The sequence below is a fragment of the Drosophila takahashii genome, chromosome 2R (genome assembly GCF_030179915.1).
Source record: "Drosophila takahashii strain IR98-3 E-12201 chromosome 2R, DtakHiC1v2, whole genome shotgun sequence".
NCBI lineage: Eukaryota > Metazoa > Arthropoda > Insecta > Diptera > Drosophilidae > Drosophila > Drosophila takahashii.
The window spans coordinates 36007088-36026742 of NC_091679.1; the positions used below are offsets into that span (position 1 = coordinate 36007088).

The window sequence follows — 19655 nt, forward strand, 5'->3', positions numbered from 1 at the left end:
AAAATACCAAAGAAAAATCACAATTGTATATTCAAGTTTCCACAACTTTCGAACACTGCTTGTGTGTCTATTTTTAGGCAGTTTCGTACAATGTTTTTTGTCTCGGGGTTTTTGTTAATAAATTAGCCAGAAAAAACAAAGTAAATAAGGTAATTGCAGGTGATTAAAATTGCTTATTAAATGGGTATAAGGCGTTGCATTTCCGAGCAGCCTATTATGTTTGTATTCAAAGTGTGAAAAACGTATGAATCACAAGACTTAATTTTTTCCCGTTTCTTTTTGTGTTTGCACTTTTCTTTTGCGTTTTTGTATTTCCGTGAAAATGCAGGGCTAATAAATCCAGGTTTTTATTTTCGATTTCAGGCTCTTTGCTGATTTGGTGGCCATGGATTTGGTGGACATTGATCAGGTTTTGGATAATTTGGAACTGCGTATTGCCGCCGACGAGCAGCTGACCAGAAATGCAGCAGCGGCAGCAGCAGCGGCGATATCCTCAAATTCCAGTCGATTTCTGGGCGATGGAGCAAGTGCATCCAACAGTGGAGTGGGAGGATCAGTAGGAGCAGCATCATCTCAGGCAGCTCCGGCAACTGGGAAAACCTTTGTGGGCGTCTCCCAGGTCTTCAACAGCCTGGATGACTACAGGGAAAATGTGAAATCCCTGGAGGTCGATGGCCAACTGCCCACCTACGATTGGCAAACGGAGGCGGAGCACGAGGATGACATACACAAATTCAGCGAGGAGGCGGCCAAAAACAATGGCCAGGCAATAGTCTCCTCCTCCGAGTCCCTGACCACCTCGTCCTGTTCCACCTTCTCCTCGGGTCCCTCGCCCGTCAGCAATGGCAGTCACTCCGAGGAGCTGACAACGCCCCCGGAGAGCGAGAAGCCCAGCGAGGTTCAGGTGGTGCCAAAGGAAGAGACTAGGGATCAGGATCAAGATCAGGAGCAGATTGAGGATCAGGCGATTGCAGCACCAGAGCCCAAACAGTCAAAGGAAACTGTAGAGGGGTTGGTTGTGGGATTGTCGTCCATTTCCATCACAGCATCCGTCACGGAATCACAATCCCTGCTGCCGGAGGAGGTCACCGCATCCTCCGTTCTTGGCCAGGTCCTACAGGAGCTCTCGGAGGAATCGTCGCCCAGTAGAGAACCCGAAACGGAGATGACCAATGGCATAGAGATCCCAGTAGCCATTGAAGTGAGTATTATTATCTTATCTGTGAAATGTGCAAAAAAATGTTATTTTAAATAGTAATTAGTAATTATTAGAAATAGTAATTAATGTGCAATTAAAAAAGAAAAAATTATAATTTTTTCATTTTAAAAAAACAAAAAAAATTAAATTTGAATAGCTCCACAAAAAAAAAGGAGCTCGATAAGATATTGCAATATCATAATTTCATATCATATTCATATCATATTGAAATGTGAGTAGAGATAAATGTAACTTTTGCTTACAAAAGATAATAGCTTCAAGCGTCAAGCATTTACCTACCTTAAAAAAAATCGATGTTTTTTTTTATTATTTTATCAGTTTGTTGATTTTATTACCAAACTGAAATGTTTCAATTTATATAAAACAGTAAATTAATATTCATTACTATAAACATCATAGATAAATAATTGGCACTTTTTTTTTGAGCCTATCTACAATCTATTGGTGCGTCATTAAATTTTCATTGAGTCATAGTAGCTAACATTGAAATTAGCCACTTAGTAAATATTTCTTATACAGAAAATTTTTTTTTTTAATTTCCATTTAACAAATTTAGATGTAATTGTTAAAAAATCTGTTCTTTTTATTTTTTTTAATTTTTAAATTTAAATTTTGTTTATCTCAAATACTGTACAAATTCTAAAAACAAACAAATTAAAAATAATTACAAATAAATACCCTTACTTATACTGATTTCTATACCTTCCAGCAAGCGGCTAATCCGGAAATACCGCCCCCAAAAGAGAAGGAACAGCCGGCACAAACCGAAGAAGAGGATGTGGAGCAGCTGCAGGAACAGCAGCCCAGACGCAGTCAGCCCCTGACCTTCTGCTCCACGATGGACGACATCTCGGACACGGAATTGGACAGCATGCTGCAGGAGATGGACGCGGATGACAACCAGGAGGGCGATCAGGAAATGCCCGAGGAGGAGAAATCGCCCTCCGCCTCGCCAGTGACCGAGGAGGAGTCTGTGCGGATTCTGTCCGACGAACAGGAGACAACCTCCAACGACCAGATGAACGTGGACAACTTCTCGCAGGCCTCCACCGTGGAGTTTGCCGATCTGAAGCAGCACGAATCCACGCCAGTCACGGCGATGGGCGAGGATATAGCCTCCAGTTTCAGCAGCACGGAATCGGATTCTCTCTCGGGCAGGAAGCTCGATGGCGAGGAGGAACAGGAGGCGGAGCAGGAGGATCAGGAGGATGCCAGTCTGGCCACCGATGCGCTGGAAGAGCAGCGTCCCCAGCGACCGCAAACCTTGTATTTGAATGGTTGTCAGGTGGGAAACGCAACAGCCTCCCAAGATGAAACACCTGAAATTCAGCAGGACGGTTCCCAACCCGCCGAAGTTACAGAGGGAGCAGCAGGCGTAATATCCGGCGAAGATGACGAGGAAAGCCCCATCTACGAGGCCGTCGGCTATAGCGATCCGCATGCCAATCTGGGCAAGGTGCCGCCCATTTGGGTGCCCGATAACATGGCCGGGCAGTGTATGCAATGCCAGCAAAAGTTCACCATGATCAAGAGGCGACACCATTGTCGCGCCTGCGGAAAGGTCTTGTGCTCGGTCTGCTGCTCCCAGCGTTTCCGGCTGGAGTTCGCCAACGAACCAGAGTCGCGGGTCTGCGTGCAATGCTATATGATTCTCTCCGAGCGGCAGGCCAATGGATCGAGTTCTGAGTCAGCTCCTGGCTCCGCTTTGCCGCCCACTCCCATGCGTTCGCCGAATCCCAACAATCCGATGGAGTACTGCTCCACAATACCGCCACATCGTCAGGTGGCCACCTCGCCGGGAGCTCCGCCACCCAGCGTTATTGTGCCCGTGGGCGTGCTGAAGAAAACCGATGGCAGCTCCTCGAACTCCTCAAGCTCAGATGGCCAGAAGGGCGTGAGGAAGCGAAAGAGTGTTATGTTCAGCGACGGCATTGCGCCGGGCAGCGAACTGGCCAGCACCATGGAGCAGCAGTGGGGCGAGGCCAAGCAGGCGAGGCGGGGACTCTCGAGGAGCGGTTCGGGTGCTGGTCAGAAGCCGCCCACGCCAGCGACAGAGGAGCCACCGCGCAGCATCGACACTAGTTCTACGTTGGGCCTGGTGGCCCAGCTTTTCCGCGGCTCCATTCCACCGAGTGCAGCGGCTGCTACATTGGCAGCCACCGAATCAAGCGGTAAGGAATGCCTTTACTTTGATATTCTTATGATGTAATCCCTTTTCATCCCCCAGCTGGTCGCTCCTCATCCCAATCCCAAACCTCGCCGCGACGCAAAGCGGAACCAGCGCGCAATCGCAAGCTGCCGCCGAACGGAGATTCGCAAGGCTGCTACCTGCCCCCCGAGGAGAACGGCCTGCCCCCCATTTGTTTGACCAGCAAAGAGTGCGGCGAGGTGGACTACAAAGTGGTGCGCAACGACGGATCGCTTCTCGAGCGATTGCAAAACGAAACGCTCAAGTTTATCATAAAGAACAACTTCTTTGTGCTGGTCAAGATTGTTAACAGTCAGTATTTGCTATGCTAAATTAATTGTAAACCCTCTAATTGAATTTTCCCAACCCCCAGTGAGCTGCTGTATGAATCGTTGGGTGCTAAACTTCAGCACTTCCGGACTACATCACATGGGCAGCGATGAGTTGATTATTTTGTTGGAGATTAAACAGCCCAAGCAGGGCGAATCTGTGAATGGGGAAGTGGCTTTACCGAAGGACGTATTTCAGCATCTGTATGAGATCTACGTGGAGGCGGAGCAGGCCCGGTCCAGCACCCATGAATTGGCATTCACAAGTCCGCGTAGCGCCAGCTTTCTGGGTTCCCGCGAGCACGGTGGATTCATTTTCATCCGGCCAACGTACCAGTGTCTGCAAGGCGTGATTGTGCCGGATAATCCCTATCTGGTTGGCGTGCTCATTCATCGACACGAGGTGCCCTGGGCTAAGGTATTACCACTGCGATTAATCCTCCGTTTGGGCGCCCAATATCGCTACTATCCCTGTCCACTGATCTCGGTGCGCGGCAGGGAATCGGTGTATGGCGAAATAGCTCAAACTATCATCAATTTCCTGGTGGACTTCCGCAACTACTCGTACTCTCTACCAGCCATCCGAGGATTGTATATCCACATGGAGGACAGGCAGACCACGGTGATAATTCCAAAGTATCGCCAGCAGGATGTGATCAAGGCGATCAACAATGCCAGTGATCATATATTGGCATTCGCTGGCAACTTCTCAAAGGTGGCCGATGGACACTTGGTGTGCATGCAGAATATCAACGACGATCGATCCGAGATGTACTCCTACTCCACGCAGGCCATTAACATTCAGGGTCAGCCCAGAAAAATCACGGGAGCCAGTTTCTTCGTGCTAAATGAAGCGCTCAAGAGCAGCAGCGGTTTGTCGGGCAAATGCAGCATCGTGGAGGATGGCCTGATGGTGCAGATTATGCCCGCAAAAATGGAGGAAGTGCGTCAGGCGTTGCGCAACCAAAAGGACATCGATATCGTGTGCGGGCCCATCGATGCCACCGACGAACAGAGCGAGATTGTGAGCATCAAGTGGGTGGACAATAATCGGGACATCAATGTTGGGTGAGTTTAGAAATATATTTATATTTATGATGTATTATTATAATGTATTATCCTTTATTACAGGGTTAAATCCCCCATCGATGACCAACCCATGGATGGCATCTCCAACATGCGTGTCCATGCCAGCTTCAACTATTCCAATGCCAACTATGCCATCCGTCTGAGTGATATCTACATTGTCAAGGTATTATTTAATCAAAGTAGCTTATAGCAAACTTTTCATCTATTTTTTTCTTGCCAGTGCGAGGATTGGTATGCCACAAATGGTGGAAACTATGCGGACATAACTCGGATTGCCGAGCAATTGGCTCGCAGTGCCTCGATGGCCCTGCTGCCATTCCTTGATCTTCTAGCGACGGCTGGCATTAACAAACTTGGCCTAAGGGCCACTCTCGACCAGGAGAACGTATGTTTAATAAAATTGGAAAGCCGTATAAATTTGTAATACTATAATCCATATTTAGGTGGGCTATGAGGCCGGAGCCCGGGGTTCCAAGCTGCCGCCGTTGTACATGAACGCCCTGGACAACCATCTGATAGCCACGCTTCATGGCGAATCCTCCGGCATTCAGGATCCAATCATTCTCGAGCTGGTCTTCTACATACTAAACGCCTGACTTTAGTCCCTCATAGTGCAATTCTCCTGCTGGATTTGAAGACCAAACGGAAACCTTCTTAACTCTAAGCTCGACCCGATCAAAGCTTACAATAACTACACAAGCCCATGGGGCTAACGAGGATATATAGTCGTATTGTTTGATGGCTCAGTTACTGTGTACATATTTAAGTAGATTATCGATTGGTTTTTGTCTCTACTTTTCTACGATTCTCCTCCCTCAACCCTCCCCATTCATTTAAACTGTTATATTCTTCTTGAATTTTATTTGTTTTGAGTTTTCATTGAAAGTAAAAAAATATCTAAGAAACCTAAATATATATATTTGTATGTGATGTTCTTTAATATGCTTTACACATTTACCATTCGAGTATATATGAATAACAAACTATATGAAAACTGTTGATTAAATCGCTGTTTGTCTCTGTGGAAATAAGGAAACAATTGTGGTTCTTGTTAAATTATTGGTAGCAATTCTTTATTCAATTTAAAGTGTTCCAATTGACTTCCACTTAAGAGTGTGTCTGATTTACAAAATACATTACGAACATTATCTTTACGATGGGTCTAAAAATCGTCACCACCCGCAGACGACACAAAATATATAACAACCTATAAATGTATATAAAAATGATGTTCATTCGCTCTCAGATTGTACATAATTTTAACTACGTCTAGTACCGGGGGACAGACACACAAAATAATAATAATGCACTCCTCTAATGTGTTGATGTTTAGATGCTGATATGTATGCTATATACAAAATGACATCGGGAAGCATCAGTTGCACTCGATTTATTGCTCGGCTTCTGCCTCATCTGTTGTATATTCTTGTTTAGTTTTGTGTATATATTTGGGTTTTATATAACTTAAGCACACGTGTCCCTTCGATGTTGGCGTACACCAAAAAACCCCCTTTGATAAGCCCTACAGCTCGTCGTGTTTGGGTCCGGAGAACTCGTCGTGCGAGATGAAGCCGTTCTTGTCCTTATCCTCGTGCTGGAAGATCTCCTCCACCAGCTTGTCGTTCTCAGCCAGCATGTTCTTCAGCTCGGCGGAGTCCTGACCCTCGACGGCGGTCATCTGCTTCTTCAGATACTCGCTGACCTGTAGAGGAAAAATATACTTTGAATTAGTTGAGTCTTTTTGAAAAATATTAGTAGTACGAGAATAAAGAGGCTTTTTTGGAGCAGAAAAAAAGGAATGGTTAGTATAGGTCGTTTTTAAACTCACAGACATTTTAAAATATTTTTTTAAATTAATTTGTCGTATATATTTACTGGGATTTTGAAATACGATATTATTTATTTTATTTACTAAATAAAAAATTATATTAAATATCCAATATTAATATTTAGTCTGTGATTTTAAATCTTCATATAATCCTTTATTTTCTGCTCAAGGGTTAGTAACTTATCCCACGTCCAACGGATATTTCAGTGTAGAGAGACATATATAAAACAAAAGTGCGATCCATACATAGACGATTACCTCTTCGCGACTCAGCTGCTTGTCGGCATTATCGTCGATCTCCTTGAAGACATTGGTGGTGGGCGGGGCGTTGCCGATGTTGATCAGCTCCACATCGAACAAGAGGGTGGCCTTGGGGGGAATGACGTTGCCGGCACCCTGATCGCCATAGCCCAACTGGGGAGGAATCGTCAGCTTGCGCTTCTCACCTGGATTTGTTTAAGGGAAAATTCAAATTTAATTTACGAACTTTGCAGAACCATATTTTCCAGTACTTACCCACGCACATGTTGAGGAGTCCCTGATCCCAGCCCTTAATCACCTGGCCGGCGCCCAATTGGAATGTGAAGGGCTGGTCGCGGTCGAAGCTGCAAAAAAAAAGAGGGGAGATGCAAATTGTTAGACGCTTGTTAGCCGCAAAGTTTTAAGTGCTTAATACAGGTGTCGGGGGACAACAGCCACCTTAAACCGAAACAATTCATCATTTCTTTATGACTCTTCTTTTCCGTTCTTTTTTTTAACAGTCTATAAAAATTATTTATTTGATGGTCCCGCTAAGCGAATTTACTTTAATTTGTTAAGCGCACGAAAAAGGGGGATAAAAGGCCAGGAGCTGCTCAGGTATGCATGAGAATGTCGCGCCTTGAGCTTGATGTATGATGTGGCACAGTTGTAGCCCATTTGATTATGATTATGATATATAGAAATGGATACTGTGAATCCAGGGGTGCAAAAAAGGTTGGGGTAGAGCGGATATAGACCTATAAACGCGCTGTAAAATCCCTTTTATAGGCCAACATTCTTAGGAGCTTTAATCAGGAGTAAAAAATAAAACAATATGTGTTTTCGTTATCAACGTGCAACATAAATGTTGAGTGAAAAGCATTATACAAATACAAATTTTACACTAATATTTAATTTATTTAATTAACGTATTTATTTTCCTAAGATTTTATATATTAACCACCTCCTGAAACCTAGGTTTTTGTGAGGTATGAAAGTCCTTCTTAAATTAAACAAATATTTAAAGGCCAAATACATTTTAGGACAAACTTTTTTTAACCCTCAAGAGATCTGAACTTGGCAATTGAAATGTGTCGCTTGGGCTTTTCGACTGCAGGAAAAGTTTCCTTGAGTTTTTTTCCTCGAAAACTCTCCTGTTGTTCATCATTATATTATTATTGCTGTTTGTTAAGAAAGTTGTTTGGCTGTTTGGTTTTTAAGTGGCGCGGGGAAATTTGTCTTTAAACTTGTAGGGGAACCCCCGTTTAAGTGGAGAAGATGGAGGCCGAGACAGATTATTGCACTTGAGGCTGGGAAAAAGGAAACAAATGATTAACCAGGAGTCACCCACATGGGCGGCAAAAAGTTCTAGAGCTTGTCTGTTAAATATTTTATGTGCATCTCCTGGGCATTTTGCAAACATTTTTACATGCTCCGGCTGTTGTTTCAAATTCGAGTTCAAGTCACAACGATGATGGGGCAAGTGGCAAGTGGAAAGTAGAAATGCGGCAAGTGGCATGCGGATTGCGGATTGCCGCTGAATAATCCACCCAAGCGGGCCGAAAAAAAGGAGGAAATGAAAAAAAAGCTGGTAGCATTCAGAGCGGTTAAGTGTGACTCTGGAGCGTAACCAAAGTGTCGTCGTCGCTGCTTTTTGTCGCCGGCTTTCGCTCAAGTGCAAATCTCCTGATGAAATAAAAAAGCGTAAAAAATTTGTATCCCATCCCCCTGTGTGTCCTGTGTACCTCCTATGTGTGTGTTTCGGTTTGTTTTCCAGGGATTACGCGGCATCTAAGACACCTCGGTGGCTTGTCTTTATTTCGGTGTCGCCGTCTGTGGCTGTGAATTTTTATTGCATTATTTTCCATGAATTTCTAGTAATATGTGAAACATGTTATGGAGATTCCTTTTTTGTTTGTGGGATTTTGTGGCTCCTTTATCCTTGGAGTGTTCATTCCTGAATCCCCCCTAATTTATGCGATTTTCGAAGCCCAAAACAATACGTGGAAGTGGGTTACTTTGTTGAAAAATATTGAACGGGTATTTTGAAATGGAGTATTTACTTTGCAACAAATTCGTATACTTTTCAAAATTATATCTTAAACGCAACTGATAATATTTCTGATTTACGATTTTAAATTAAAAATTTGACAAACATTTTGTGAATATTTTAAATAAATAAATTTCAACATTTTTAAAGTAATTATTCAAACCCGTTAATTTAGATTAATCTTCACCCAATTATAATCTTTTAATAGGCTTAAATTATTTAGATAATAATTCTGATTACATCCTGTACACAATTATTTATAACCTCTGCAGACTTTTCCCATGACAAATTAAATTTCAGCTTTTATCCGCTCAATTTAACCCTGAATCCAACTCCGAAACTTTAATGGGAAACCGTTTAAAAACAGAGCTGTCGAGTCGTAAATAAATTAATAAAATCGTTTAAACGTGTTGATTGTTTCAGTCAGCACAGTCGAGACCTTCCTCTCCTCTGCGGACTTCCGTGTCCTTCGTCCCGTTTGTCCCCCGGAGGCAATCAAATATTTATGAATTACCGGACAAGGCAAACAAAAGGTCAGCTGAGATCGGGGTGAATTCACTCGCAGGTGGACAAACAAGTTGCAATTGCAGTTGTTATGCAATTGGCTAAAGTCAAGCAGAAATTCATCGATATTTTGCAAGCGTTTCGCAGGTTTTTCCAACTCGTCTCGGCTTAGATTGTGGTTTAGCAAAGGGGATAAAAAAATCGGGCTCTACTCAAGGGGCAAATGTGTGGGGTTCCATTTTTCGGTCTTTTATGGCCAGCACATTATCATAAAGTCAAGCAAAAAATGTAAACTCATTCATCCACTCACTAAATATTTAATAAGTTTCGATTTCATTCTTCCACTGATGTTGCTGTTTTCTCGTTTTGAATCCCAATCCCAATTCGAATCCGTGTCGGTATCCGTATCTGCGAATTGCGAACCGAGTCCCAACGCATCGCATAATTTAAAATGCAGCTCAATGGGCGCCCAAACATCCGTTTGCCGTTTTACGTGATTCCGCACCACGGGTGGTTGGGAACTTTTGGGTGGCATATGGACCCCCCACCTCCCACCGCCCGAAATCATACCACGTCACTCCGTCGCCGACTGCTTAGACACATTCAATCCAATCAAATTGAATCCTTTTGGGCGGGCTCCCTTGATGACCTCGTTTTATGTGTCCGGCCAAGAAAAGTTATAAAATCAAATATGCAACCGCAACTCCTTTACCTTGCCGCCTTTTGGAGGCCTCCCCTTTGGGGCGACAAGTTGCGATTAACGTGCACCAAGGACAAGGACTCCGGCAGGACCTCTGTCCATGGATTTCCCTCTGCGGGAATGGTCAACGTGCGAACGATTCACACAAAAAGTCTAAAGTTTGAACAAGTTTGCACCCGAAGCACTGGGAGAAAAGCCTCTAAATTTAAAAATATTTCGTCTAGTTAAAATTTTGAGTAAATCATATCGAAGAAATAAATCCAAATCAGTGAAAAGAAAGTAAAGGAGTAGTTTATTCAAAAGAAATAATATTTATAGATTTTTAAGGATTAATTTATTCAAGAAGTCTTTTAAATTCGTCTTTGGAATTCTGAATTTAATTTCCCCATTAGTGTTTTTAAAGTTTAATTTAAGTTTAAGCTTGAATATTTTTTTCCAGTGCCGTAACAAGTACCGCCCGGGACACCCAAAATTTATGCCCCAGCTGGCGGCATCACGTTCGTACGCCCTTAACACACAACCCCGAAAAAAAGCTGCTGTAAATTGTGGAAAATAAAAATTGCAACCGTTGAAGCTCATTAATTATTTAAACTATCTACAAATGTGTCTGACGCTGGCCCGGCAAAATATATGCGCGAGGCAAGAGTTGCCATAAAAGTCAGACGGCTGTTGCAGTTGCAGAAACAGCAGCAGCACTTGATTGCTTCCACATGGTAATGAGCTTTAGATTTAGTGGCCGTCTGCGACTCCACTCCAGTACTTTGTTGCGCTCGCTCTTCAAGTGTTTTGCCACCAATGGTGTCAAGGTTTTTGTGGTCATTCGAGCAGAGCTTAAGGTCTCCTCCTCCCACTCCCACTCCCACTCCCATTTTTACCGCCCATTACGCCCCATTCAAGGTTGTCCAGAGAGCAAGCTAAAACTTTCACTTTGATGCATTTCTGCTTGCTGATGTTTTTTTACGCACTCTGCTTTTGGACATTAAATTGCGCTTGCTGCAAAATGGGGTGACACAAAAGGGGGTAAATTGGGTAGAGGATGGGCTGAGTTTTTCTTCATTTTTTTAAGGGGGACTTTGCACTTGAAACATACAAATCATGGCAGCAGAAAGCGACAACATCGCAAGTTATGGCCCGATGCTTCAGGTAACTGACTTCTGCTCCTCTTCATTTCCTCCTCTGCGAAACTCCACCGTTACGTTGTCAAAAATTTGTGAAACATGTTTTTGAGGACGCCAACAAAAGACCAACTCCTCTTTTCATATTCAAACTACAACTTGCACTGAGCGAGATTTTTGGTCAAAGAAAGTCTCTAGAAATGGTAACGAAATACTTTTAGGTTATTTGTAAACCTATGTCACAGAAATGGTATTAATAAATCAATTAAAAGAGCGTCTTTTTGGGCTGGCTAAACTTTCTCCCCAAAACAAAAATATTCCACCATTATTATGTTAATTAAAAGTGTCGCATATAGGTGTGAATTGACCCGCAACTCTTTATATGGGTACTTTCAAAAGCCCTAAGTTGGCTAAATGAGTATCAAATTTGATTAGAAAGACCTTTTTGGCCTTATTTTAGCTAATTTAAACAATTTGAGGAAAGTTTTTAACGTATTTTGAATGCATCTACTTAACCTACTAAATTCCTCTTTGAAAATAAATTTTCTTCATATTATTTTAAGATTAATATATTTAAGATTTACTTAAATTCCGTATTATATTTTTACCAATTTTTTCTAAAATTTTCTAAAGTATTTTCCCCGTTGTCTCAGCGAAACTTTAAGCGAAAACATCACAATGCTTGGGTAGTGGTACTCAAGTAACAAATTAATTTCCCCAGAAGAGTGACACAGCACATGAAAAACTTCAGGAGGGGGCATATATCATAAAAGGTGAAAGGGAGCAGTGTAGTCGTGTTACGCGTCAGGCTGATTAGAATATAGCGATATGGCGAAAAGCTAAATAATTTATGCGGCCAAAAGAAGGTCTGCGGGTCAAAAGTAGAGCTCAACTTGTTGCCAGAAAAACAAGAGACGCCGCGGAAGTCTAATGAAGATGTGGGGGACTGGGGGCTAAAGTCATTGACAAAATGTGGTTGCACGTGACTTGGAAATGGCTATGACAGGTAGACCTGATGGACTCGCCAGCTCTACTTCGCCCTCTTCAATTTGGCTCCTTTCACGAAGACAATGGAAATAAAAGGCGGAGCAGGCACGTGACAGGACTCTAGCTCTCGTCCTGCTCATTATTGAATTAGTTATAACAAAAACAGAAGATGGGGGAATTTTTGTAATTGTCCGAAATGTAAAATTTCTTTTACGGTCACCCAAGTAAGTTCTAATCCTTTTTAATATCAATTAAGCACGTATCCTCTATACTTTTTTCCGTTTCTTTATGCCTGTGTGCTTAGGACAGTTTCCATTTTGATTGGCATTTCAATAGGAAATTCCTTCGGTAGACCTGTCAAATGCAGCAAAAATCCATCCTATTTATCTTTCTTTCCAAAAGGAGCATCGTTGCTTAAAAACCTTTTCTCAGGTGCTCTTCCAGCAAGAGCTTAATTATACCAGAACGTAGCCAGCTTTCAGGCAGCTAATTTCCGCTGCAAGAAGACTGTATGGCCTAAAAGAAGCTTGAGGCAAGAAGTGGCTGAAAAAGATTTTTAGCATGGAGAAAATAAATGAGAGAGGAAGCTGTCGGCATCCTTGACTGCACTTGACTGGCACAAAGTGCCTTGTTTGTTAGCCAAGTTCGAGGGCATTTAAGCCGCAGCAGCAACAGGTGGCAAAAGCCAGAGAGAAAATGGCCAAAGAGGACGCACTCTGATTGAGTTAGTTAGTTGCCCAGCTCTTTCCCCTCTTTCAGCCGGAGACTTTGCCACGCCAAATTTAACAGCAATTGCAAAACTTTTCAAACCCAGAACAAGTTGAGGTAAGGGGTGGTTGAAGCTACAACTTTCAGATAATTTGTCTACCAAATCTAAAGGTAAGGCCCACCTACTAAAAGGGACACACGAAAATGTCCAATGATGGATGGGAAAATGAAATGTTTTCCATTTTAGCATATGATAAAATGGGTTAAGCGGGCGTAATGCAAAAGACGGGGGTCAGTCAAACGTTTAGAAAATCATTTCCCCCATGAGAAACACAATTTTCTGGTCATAAAATTAAATCAAAATTTGATAAGTAAAAGAGGGGTAGGCAAAAAAAAATTGGAGTGAGGTCCCCACACTCATAACTCAACCTTTGCTATATTTATATGCAATCAACGGACCATATATTAGTTGATGTAATCTAGTCAATGTCGCTTATCAACAAATTTTAGTTCTAGCTGATATTTATAAAAATACCTGATAACGAATTTTAGCGCTTGCCAAAAGATTACACGCATTGAAAAGATTTCATTTTTGGGGTGGTGCCCACAGCCAATTCACGGCGTTAAATTTCCTCATATGTAAAGTAAATTTAACTTCCTTTGGTTTAAATTGGTTTTTATTTGGGATCTTTGGGGTGGAAGCTCAAATTCCGCTGTTGTTTTAATTTACAGGATTTATTACGTCGTGGCAAAAGGTTTAAGGTGTGAGCCCATTTTAAAGAGATGAGAAACTGGTTAGTGAATACAGGGAATATTTGTATATTCAAACACTTATTAATTTCTATTTCCAATTTGAAATTTGGAAGCATTGCACTTGATGATTTGGCACACAATATTTATAATAAAAACAACTAGGAAAATTACTCTCAATAAATACTCAATAAATGCCCACACCAACTTTATTTAATAATTTGTCACCGGAAAATGATTTCTTTGCTTAATGAAGCCAAAAATTCGAGGTCCACGTCACTATAAACGCCCATAGCCCACAGAGATCGAAACAAAAAGCGGGGAATATGTATGAGATTGAGATGGGTTGGAAGAAGGGGCGCATTCAGGCATGGAAAATGCACCAGCAACAAAAACAAATGCAAAAAACAACAGCAACAGCAGCGACAATGCAACAATGAGATCGCTTATCAGTTGGCGTCTAATTTACGGCAATGAGCCGCCGTGACGACAGACTGACTATGTAGCACCAGCAGCTTTAATCCCATACAGAAAACACATGTATCTGCGAGTATGTTAATCTCCAATGGAGCCGAGTGTGGTGTGTGTGCGTGGAGATTTCGGACAAAATCTGCTTTAAAATTATTTCATTCTGAACTCTGACATTTCCCCGAAATTTTTGGGGTGATGTGGTAATTATATTTAACTATCAAAACTTCGCTTACTTGAGTCATATAGCAAGAATTAAATTTTAGTCGGAATATGTTCGTGATTATTGTATTTGATTTTTTAAATGTTTAAACATGTTCTAAGAAAACTATAAAAAAAAAACGATTAAACACTTTTAAAATATTCTAAGTAAAAAATAAATTATTGTGTTATTACGCTGTTTTTGTTTGGTTCCATTCTTAAAATGTTTAAAAATATTTCGAGAAAACAATCAAATCTTTAAAAACACAATTAAAAAAAAATATAATTTTTAAATTTTACATTTCCTGCGTTTTTTAAACAACTTTTTAAAGTTTTCAAAGAGACTTACCTCGAATCGAACTTCTTGCCATCGGCCTGCAGGGTTCCAGTGTAGTGCATGGTGAGGGAATCGCCGGACTTGGACTTTTGGTCACACACCTCCGGCGTGCTGATCACCTCCACTTTCAGATCCTCGGCGCTGACGAGGCTGTTGCTGATGGCCACCACCAGAAGGCACGACAAAACGAGAATGGATTTCAACATGGCTGCAAGATAAATGGGGAAACTTGATTACCAAAAAAATATGAGACTTTCGCAAAAATAAAGAACGTGTTTAAACACTCGACTACAAGGAGTGAAAATTTCTTAATAAAGAGGCATACTTTAATGGATTCGATTCGATAAAACTAATTTCTTGTTTATAGGACGTATAGGTAAATTTATTTAATAACTCTGAAATACCTTGATCATAAAATAATAGTAAAGACACTTATTTTTGTCCTTGGAAAGTTCCAAAACGATTTCCACTAACTCGAAACTAAACCAAATCACCAATGCCGGCTTTGGATTAATGCTCATCACTTTTATACGAATTTTATTATGAATTCATCTTCACTATCATCTGTTGTCCATCATCTTCGGCTTAATCATCATATAAGCGTTGCACAAGCGTTAAATGTTGAATTTAAACCAATTACCCGGAAAGGTGTAATTTTTTTTTGCTCAACAGTGTAAAGTTGAAATTGAAATTGAATGGACGAAGAGGGGGAATCCACGGCGATTGCGAATGGGATGCGCGAATGGGACGGCAAAAATTAGTCATTATGCAAATGTGCAATTCATTGCAGAGTCGGGTGCCGAATTCGACCAACCAGCTTTGACCATCTCGACCAGCTGGAGGGGATTATGCAAGCCAAAACCAAAGCCAAGCGAAATTATTGCGCGTACATGGTGGCGTATGCGTAATGTCCGCCGTGGTATATTCCAATGGGATGTGTTGGTGGGTGTTTCTGGTTAAATGAAAGTTTTGAAAGCGCCTAGGTCACCCAAATAAAAAAAAGACGCACACAAAAAATTCAAATAGCCGCAAAAAATAACTAAAAAGGCATACAAAAAAATAAAATATGGGGGGACTTTATATAGATGGAAAACTTTCACTAATGGAAAGGCAATGGTCAAGCCTCAATTACGTGAAATCGACATTAACATCTTTCGATCTTCCTCTTCAACTGCTCTCTTTTGTTTCTGCTTCTTTTTCTTTATGCAGTGGATGGCTTACGCAGTGAAAACTGAACGATATGAAAATCTAAGATCATTAAATGAAAGATTTTTATGACAAACCCATTTTTCAAAATTAAAAAAATTAAGGCCACAACGATTTCTTTCTATACTTATGTATAGGGTCTAAACAAAATTCGTTTTTTATTCCTTTCGTTACAGTGAACATCCTCTTATAACTTTTATCGGTTGACTGCATCATGCGACCATTTCTGTGGTCTTAAAACCTGTTGGGGCGATCCAGCTTCTTCTTTTCCACACGTATCTTTTTGTTTTATTTTTTTTGGAATGACTTTTATGAGAGGTTCAGTGAACTGGCGGTACGAAGTTTACCGTAAGAGTTCCAATTCACAGACCGGCGCTAAGTTTTTCGGAAAATCTCGCCCTAAGCGACACGTCAGGAGTTTTTCTTACTTCCCGAGTAAGAAATGCTAATTACTGAACCGATCGTGATTAGTTGGGGAGCAACAATAACAAATACCAGAGACCGCCCGGCAATATTTTTTATTTTTATGGACTTGAAGCGATAAGCTCTCTTTCTCCTCTTCTTTCGTTCAGTTTTCTTGGGGCGTACGTATATATGGGTATACCATACACATGTGTGTGTTGGCGTTGGACTGAATATGAATGGAAGAGACACGACAGCAATGGCAAAGTACACGCTTTCTTTCGATTTCTCGAATTCATTTCATTTCTTAATGAGCACACTTTGTAGATTTTTACGCTAAGCCAAGCACACGATTTTCGATCTGCTATTTGTATATACCTTTTGTCTTCCACAGATGGATTATCACTCGATTCCGGCGAAGGGTTGGGGGGGCGGATGCGTTGGACGAACAACAAAAACACGCGAGCAAGCGGCGAGAGAAGTGGAGACACGTCCGTTTCGATCGAAGTGCTGCCGAGAAATGCTGGAATAGTCGCCGGCGACGTTGTTTTACTACTCGCGACCCCAACACTTGGAAAAATCGTAGATAATAATTTTTAATAATCTCAGTACTGGCAGTTTCCGGTTGACCATAATTTCAAGAGTGGTATTTTCTATATTTTCTTTTAGATTTTATAAGTTTTTACTTTCGAAGATTTTAGGCGAATTTCATTTGAACAAATTTTATTATTAATTATTATCAGATTTCTGTAGCACTGCATACACATCTTATAAAAATATTTTCCAATTTTTTTTTATATTTTAGGTACCAATTTATTTAATTTGAATAGTTAGCCCCCTTTTGCATCTTTGCAAGTGCTATAAAAATTTGGTCCAAAAGTTTTATTAAATTGAATAGCAATTTGTCTCACTGCACCCGCATATTAAAGCGAACCACTCTTTGGAGAGAGCAGGAGAGAAAGGTAGCTAATGATAGTGGGCAAGGGGAGGGGAGAAAAGGTGCCACCTTCATCCACACGTGTAAGTGTAGTGTAAGAGAACAAGAGAGAGTGGAAGATCGTGTATCTGTGGATGTAAGAGAGATCTGTTGACTGCCTCAGTGGGGGGCGTGGGGCGAGCGAACGAAAGAGAGCGCTACGGGAGCACTTGTCCACGTAATCAAGTTGTTAATTTCTCTTTTGTTCAGGGGCGGATCAAGTAAATAAAGGGTTAGACAGAACTCCTAAGTTTTATTATCCAATCTATGAATAACGATTATTAAATTCTACAAAACTTACAGGGAAAATTTTAGTACGGATATATATTCCGAAAAGTTAGTGATCCTGCAAAAAACTTTAACCAAAAACCGAAAATATATAGAACCCAGAGGACGCACAACCTGCTCGAGCACTTTTTCAAATTTAACTGAAAGGTGTTTGTGGCACAAGTTGAAATGTTGCATGTTGCTGGCAGTCCTTTGGCTACAAAGTTGCTGAAACACTATGCACCGCCTTCTTTTAAAGGCGCAGGCGCTGATTTTATTTGTGGGTGGAGCTTGATAGAGCACGCTAATTGAATGATTGGACAAAAAAATTAACGAATATTTGATCTTTATTATCTCTGATGTCTTTATTATTTTATTTTACTCCACTAAAGTTGTGACTTGCATTATCCAATTCATATAGTTCGCCACATCTGTGTGCACAGTTAGACCTCCCTTTGCACAAATTTTAGATCCATAGCTGACAACACCGTACTGAACGGTCCGAACTTCTCCATTGTAATTAATCTCTGCACTTAATGGACCTCCCGAGTCTCCATCACAGGTATCACTAGTTTCACTGCCGGTACAAATCTGAGATTGATCAATCTTTTTACCAAATTTCCTCACACAATACGTAGAATTCGCTTTAGGTAGAGTGGTTTTTTGCAAAATCGTACTTATTTGGTCATTTTCAAGCCTACCCCAGCCGGTGACGTTAAAATGTAAAACATTTTGCATTTGCGTGTTCAGAAGGAGACATATCGGCCTGACATAGTCTAGGGAAATCGTTTTTGGTTAAGGAGGGGCCAAAAAGCTATAACATTTTATTACCTGAAAACTGCACCGATTGCTCCATTCCAAGAAGACCAATATCATGCTCAAAGTTTCCGGTGTAGTTGAATCCTGAATGAGCAATTTTCTTATCGACATTTATATTATAGGCTATTGGTATGCAAACACCCGAAAAACAATAATGGCTGCGATTTTCCGTATCGTATTCGCCCAATCGCACGGTCCTGCAAAGAAAACTTGGATAATCCCTAGGGAAAATTTCATCAGAAGCACTAACATGTGATAAGTTGATAGGCAATGCGCTGCCGTCAGAACAAATCCTGTAAGAGATTATTGGATTAACCTAAGTTCTAGTCAATTATTAAGTTAAAATACACACGTGAAGTAATAAGGGAGCCGCCACAAATTGAAGTACCCATTTTCATTACCAATACCATCCATGGATTCGAGAGAATGTCTGTATCTTCACCTCCACCTATCTTTCCAAAAGCTTCGGTACTACCTAATTTTCCGCAATCCCTCTCCAGCAAGAAGGCTGATCCATTTTTAGGCACAAGAAACAGGCAGACCACGACCCCAATAACCACTGGTACTCTCATAATGATAATCTGAAAGACTGAATGAAAAGCCCCCAGCACGCGATTCTTTTATAGGAACTTCTTATCAATAATTCTAGGAAGAACTTAAAGTCCAAAAGCGGCTAAATTTTATTATTTTTTTAAATATTTTTTTTTGAACTGGGATGCATAGATTAAGCAATAAAAATCTACATCAATAGAATTCTTTAGAATTTCATTCTTATCAAAAATAAAATTATGGTTTTATAAATTTGTAAATTGTGAGCAATTAGTTTGTATATACAGAATATTTAAATTGGTTAATTTAAAAGTTAAATTAAGTTCTCTCCATGGTAAACTATCTCTTCGCTCAAAGGGTTTCCAGAGTCGCCATTACATGATTCACTGGTTTTACTGCTGCCACAAATCTGGATTTGATTAACTCTAAAACCAAAATAATTGGCACAATGCGATTCACTTCAGATATATGGGCGGTCTGCAACTCTCACTTTGTAGATTTTTATGGGGTTCGGAAAATAACACACAAAGTACTACACAAATGTATAATACTTGAAAATGATTAATACGCACAGTATACTATTCCTTGTGTATTATACATGTCTACATGTATTTTATTCTGACAAGTATATTAAGTAGTGTACTTTATTTGTATAATTTTGATTTCGTACACCAAAGTTTTGTTTATACTTAACATACTTGTTCGAAAGTAAAATTACTATTT

At 40.8% G+C, this 19655-nt stretch overlaps 2 protein-coding genes across 3 annotated transcripts; one reads left to right on the forward strand and one right to left on the reverse strand.

Annotated features, from left to right (window-relative positions):
• The first annotated feature begins 32 nt into the window (after positions 1-32).
• Sara (Smad anchor for receptor activation) lies at positions 33-5831 on the forward strand. Its single transcript, XM_044392960.2, has 8 exons — positions 33-149; positions 364-1201; positions 1929-3390; positions 3447-3719; positions 3781-4804; positions 4868-4988; positions 5046-5210; positions 5269-5831. Exons 2-8 carry the CDS (start codon positions 386-388, stop codon positions 5419-5421), a joined length of 4014 nt encoding a protein of 1337 aa, XP_044248895.1. The 5' UTR covers positions 33-149; positions 364-385; the 3' UTR covers positions 5422-5831.
• Positions 5832-5870: 39 nt separating this feature from the next.
• Fkbp14 (peptidyl-prolyl cis-trans isomerase Fkb14) lies at positions 5871-16837 on the reverse strand. 2 transcript variants are annotated; one of them, XM_017152408.2, is made up of 5 exons: positions 16700-16837; positions 14726-14921; positions 7170-7258; positions 6912-7099; positions 5871-6527 (listed from the first exon to the last, which is right to left on the reverse strand). In XM_017152408.2, exons 2-5 carry the CDS (start codon positions 14917-14919, stop codon positions 6348-6350), a joined length of 651 nt encoding a protein of 216 aa, XP_017007897.1. In that variant the 5' UTR covers positions 14920-14921; positions 16700-16837; the 3' UTR covers positions 5871-6347. The 2 variants fall into 2 exon arrangements, with proteins under 2 accessions (XP_017007897.1, XP_070068328.1); XM_070212227.1 differs by lacking the exon at positions 16700-16837.
• Between the last annotated feature and the right edge of the window lie 2818 nt (positions 16838-19655).

Bases quoted from the DNA above. Each gene is read 5' to 3' on its own strand.
- Sara (XM_044392960.2), top strand. From the start codon at position 386: ATGGATTTGGTGGACATTGATCAGGTTTTGGATAATTTGGAACTGCGT. The intron at 3,391-3,446 runs GTAAGGAATGCC...TTCATCCCCCAG, and splicing joins GGCAGCCACCGAATCAAGCG to CTGGTCGCTCCTCATCCCAA. The intron at 4,989-5,045 runs GTATTATTTAAT...TTTTCTTGCCAG, and splicing joins GTGATATCTACATTGTCAAG to TGCGAGGATTGGTATGCCAC.
- Fkbp14 (XM_017152408.2), bottom strand. From the start codon at position 14,919: ATGTTGAAATCCATTCTCGTTTTGTCGTGCCTTCTGGTGGTGGCCATC. The intron at 7,100-7,169 runs GTAAGTACTGGA...AAACAAATCCAG, and splicing joins ACTCCTCAACATGTGCGTGG to GTGAGAAGCGCAAGCTGACG. The intron at 6,528-6,911 runs GTAATCGTCTAT...TTTCCTCTACAG, and splicing joins AGCAGCTGAGTCGCGAAGAG to GTCAGCGAGTATCTGAAGAA.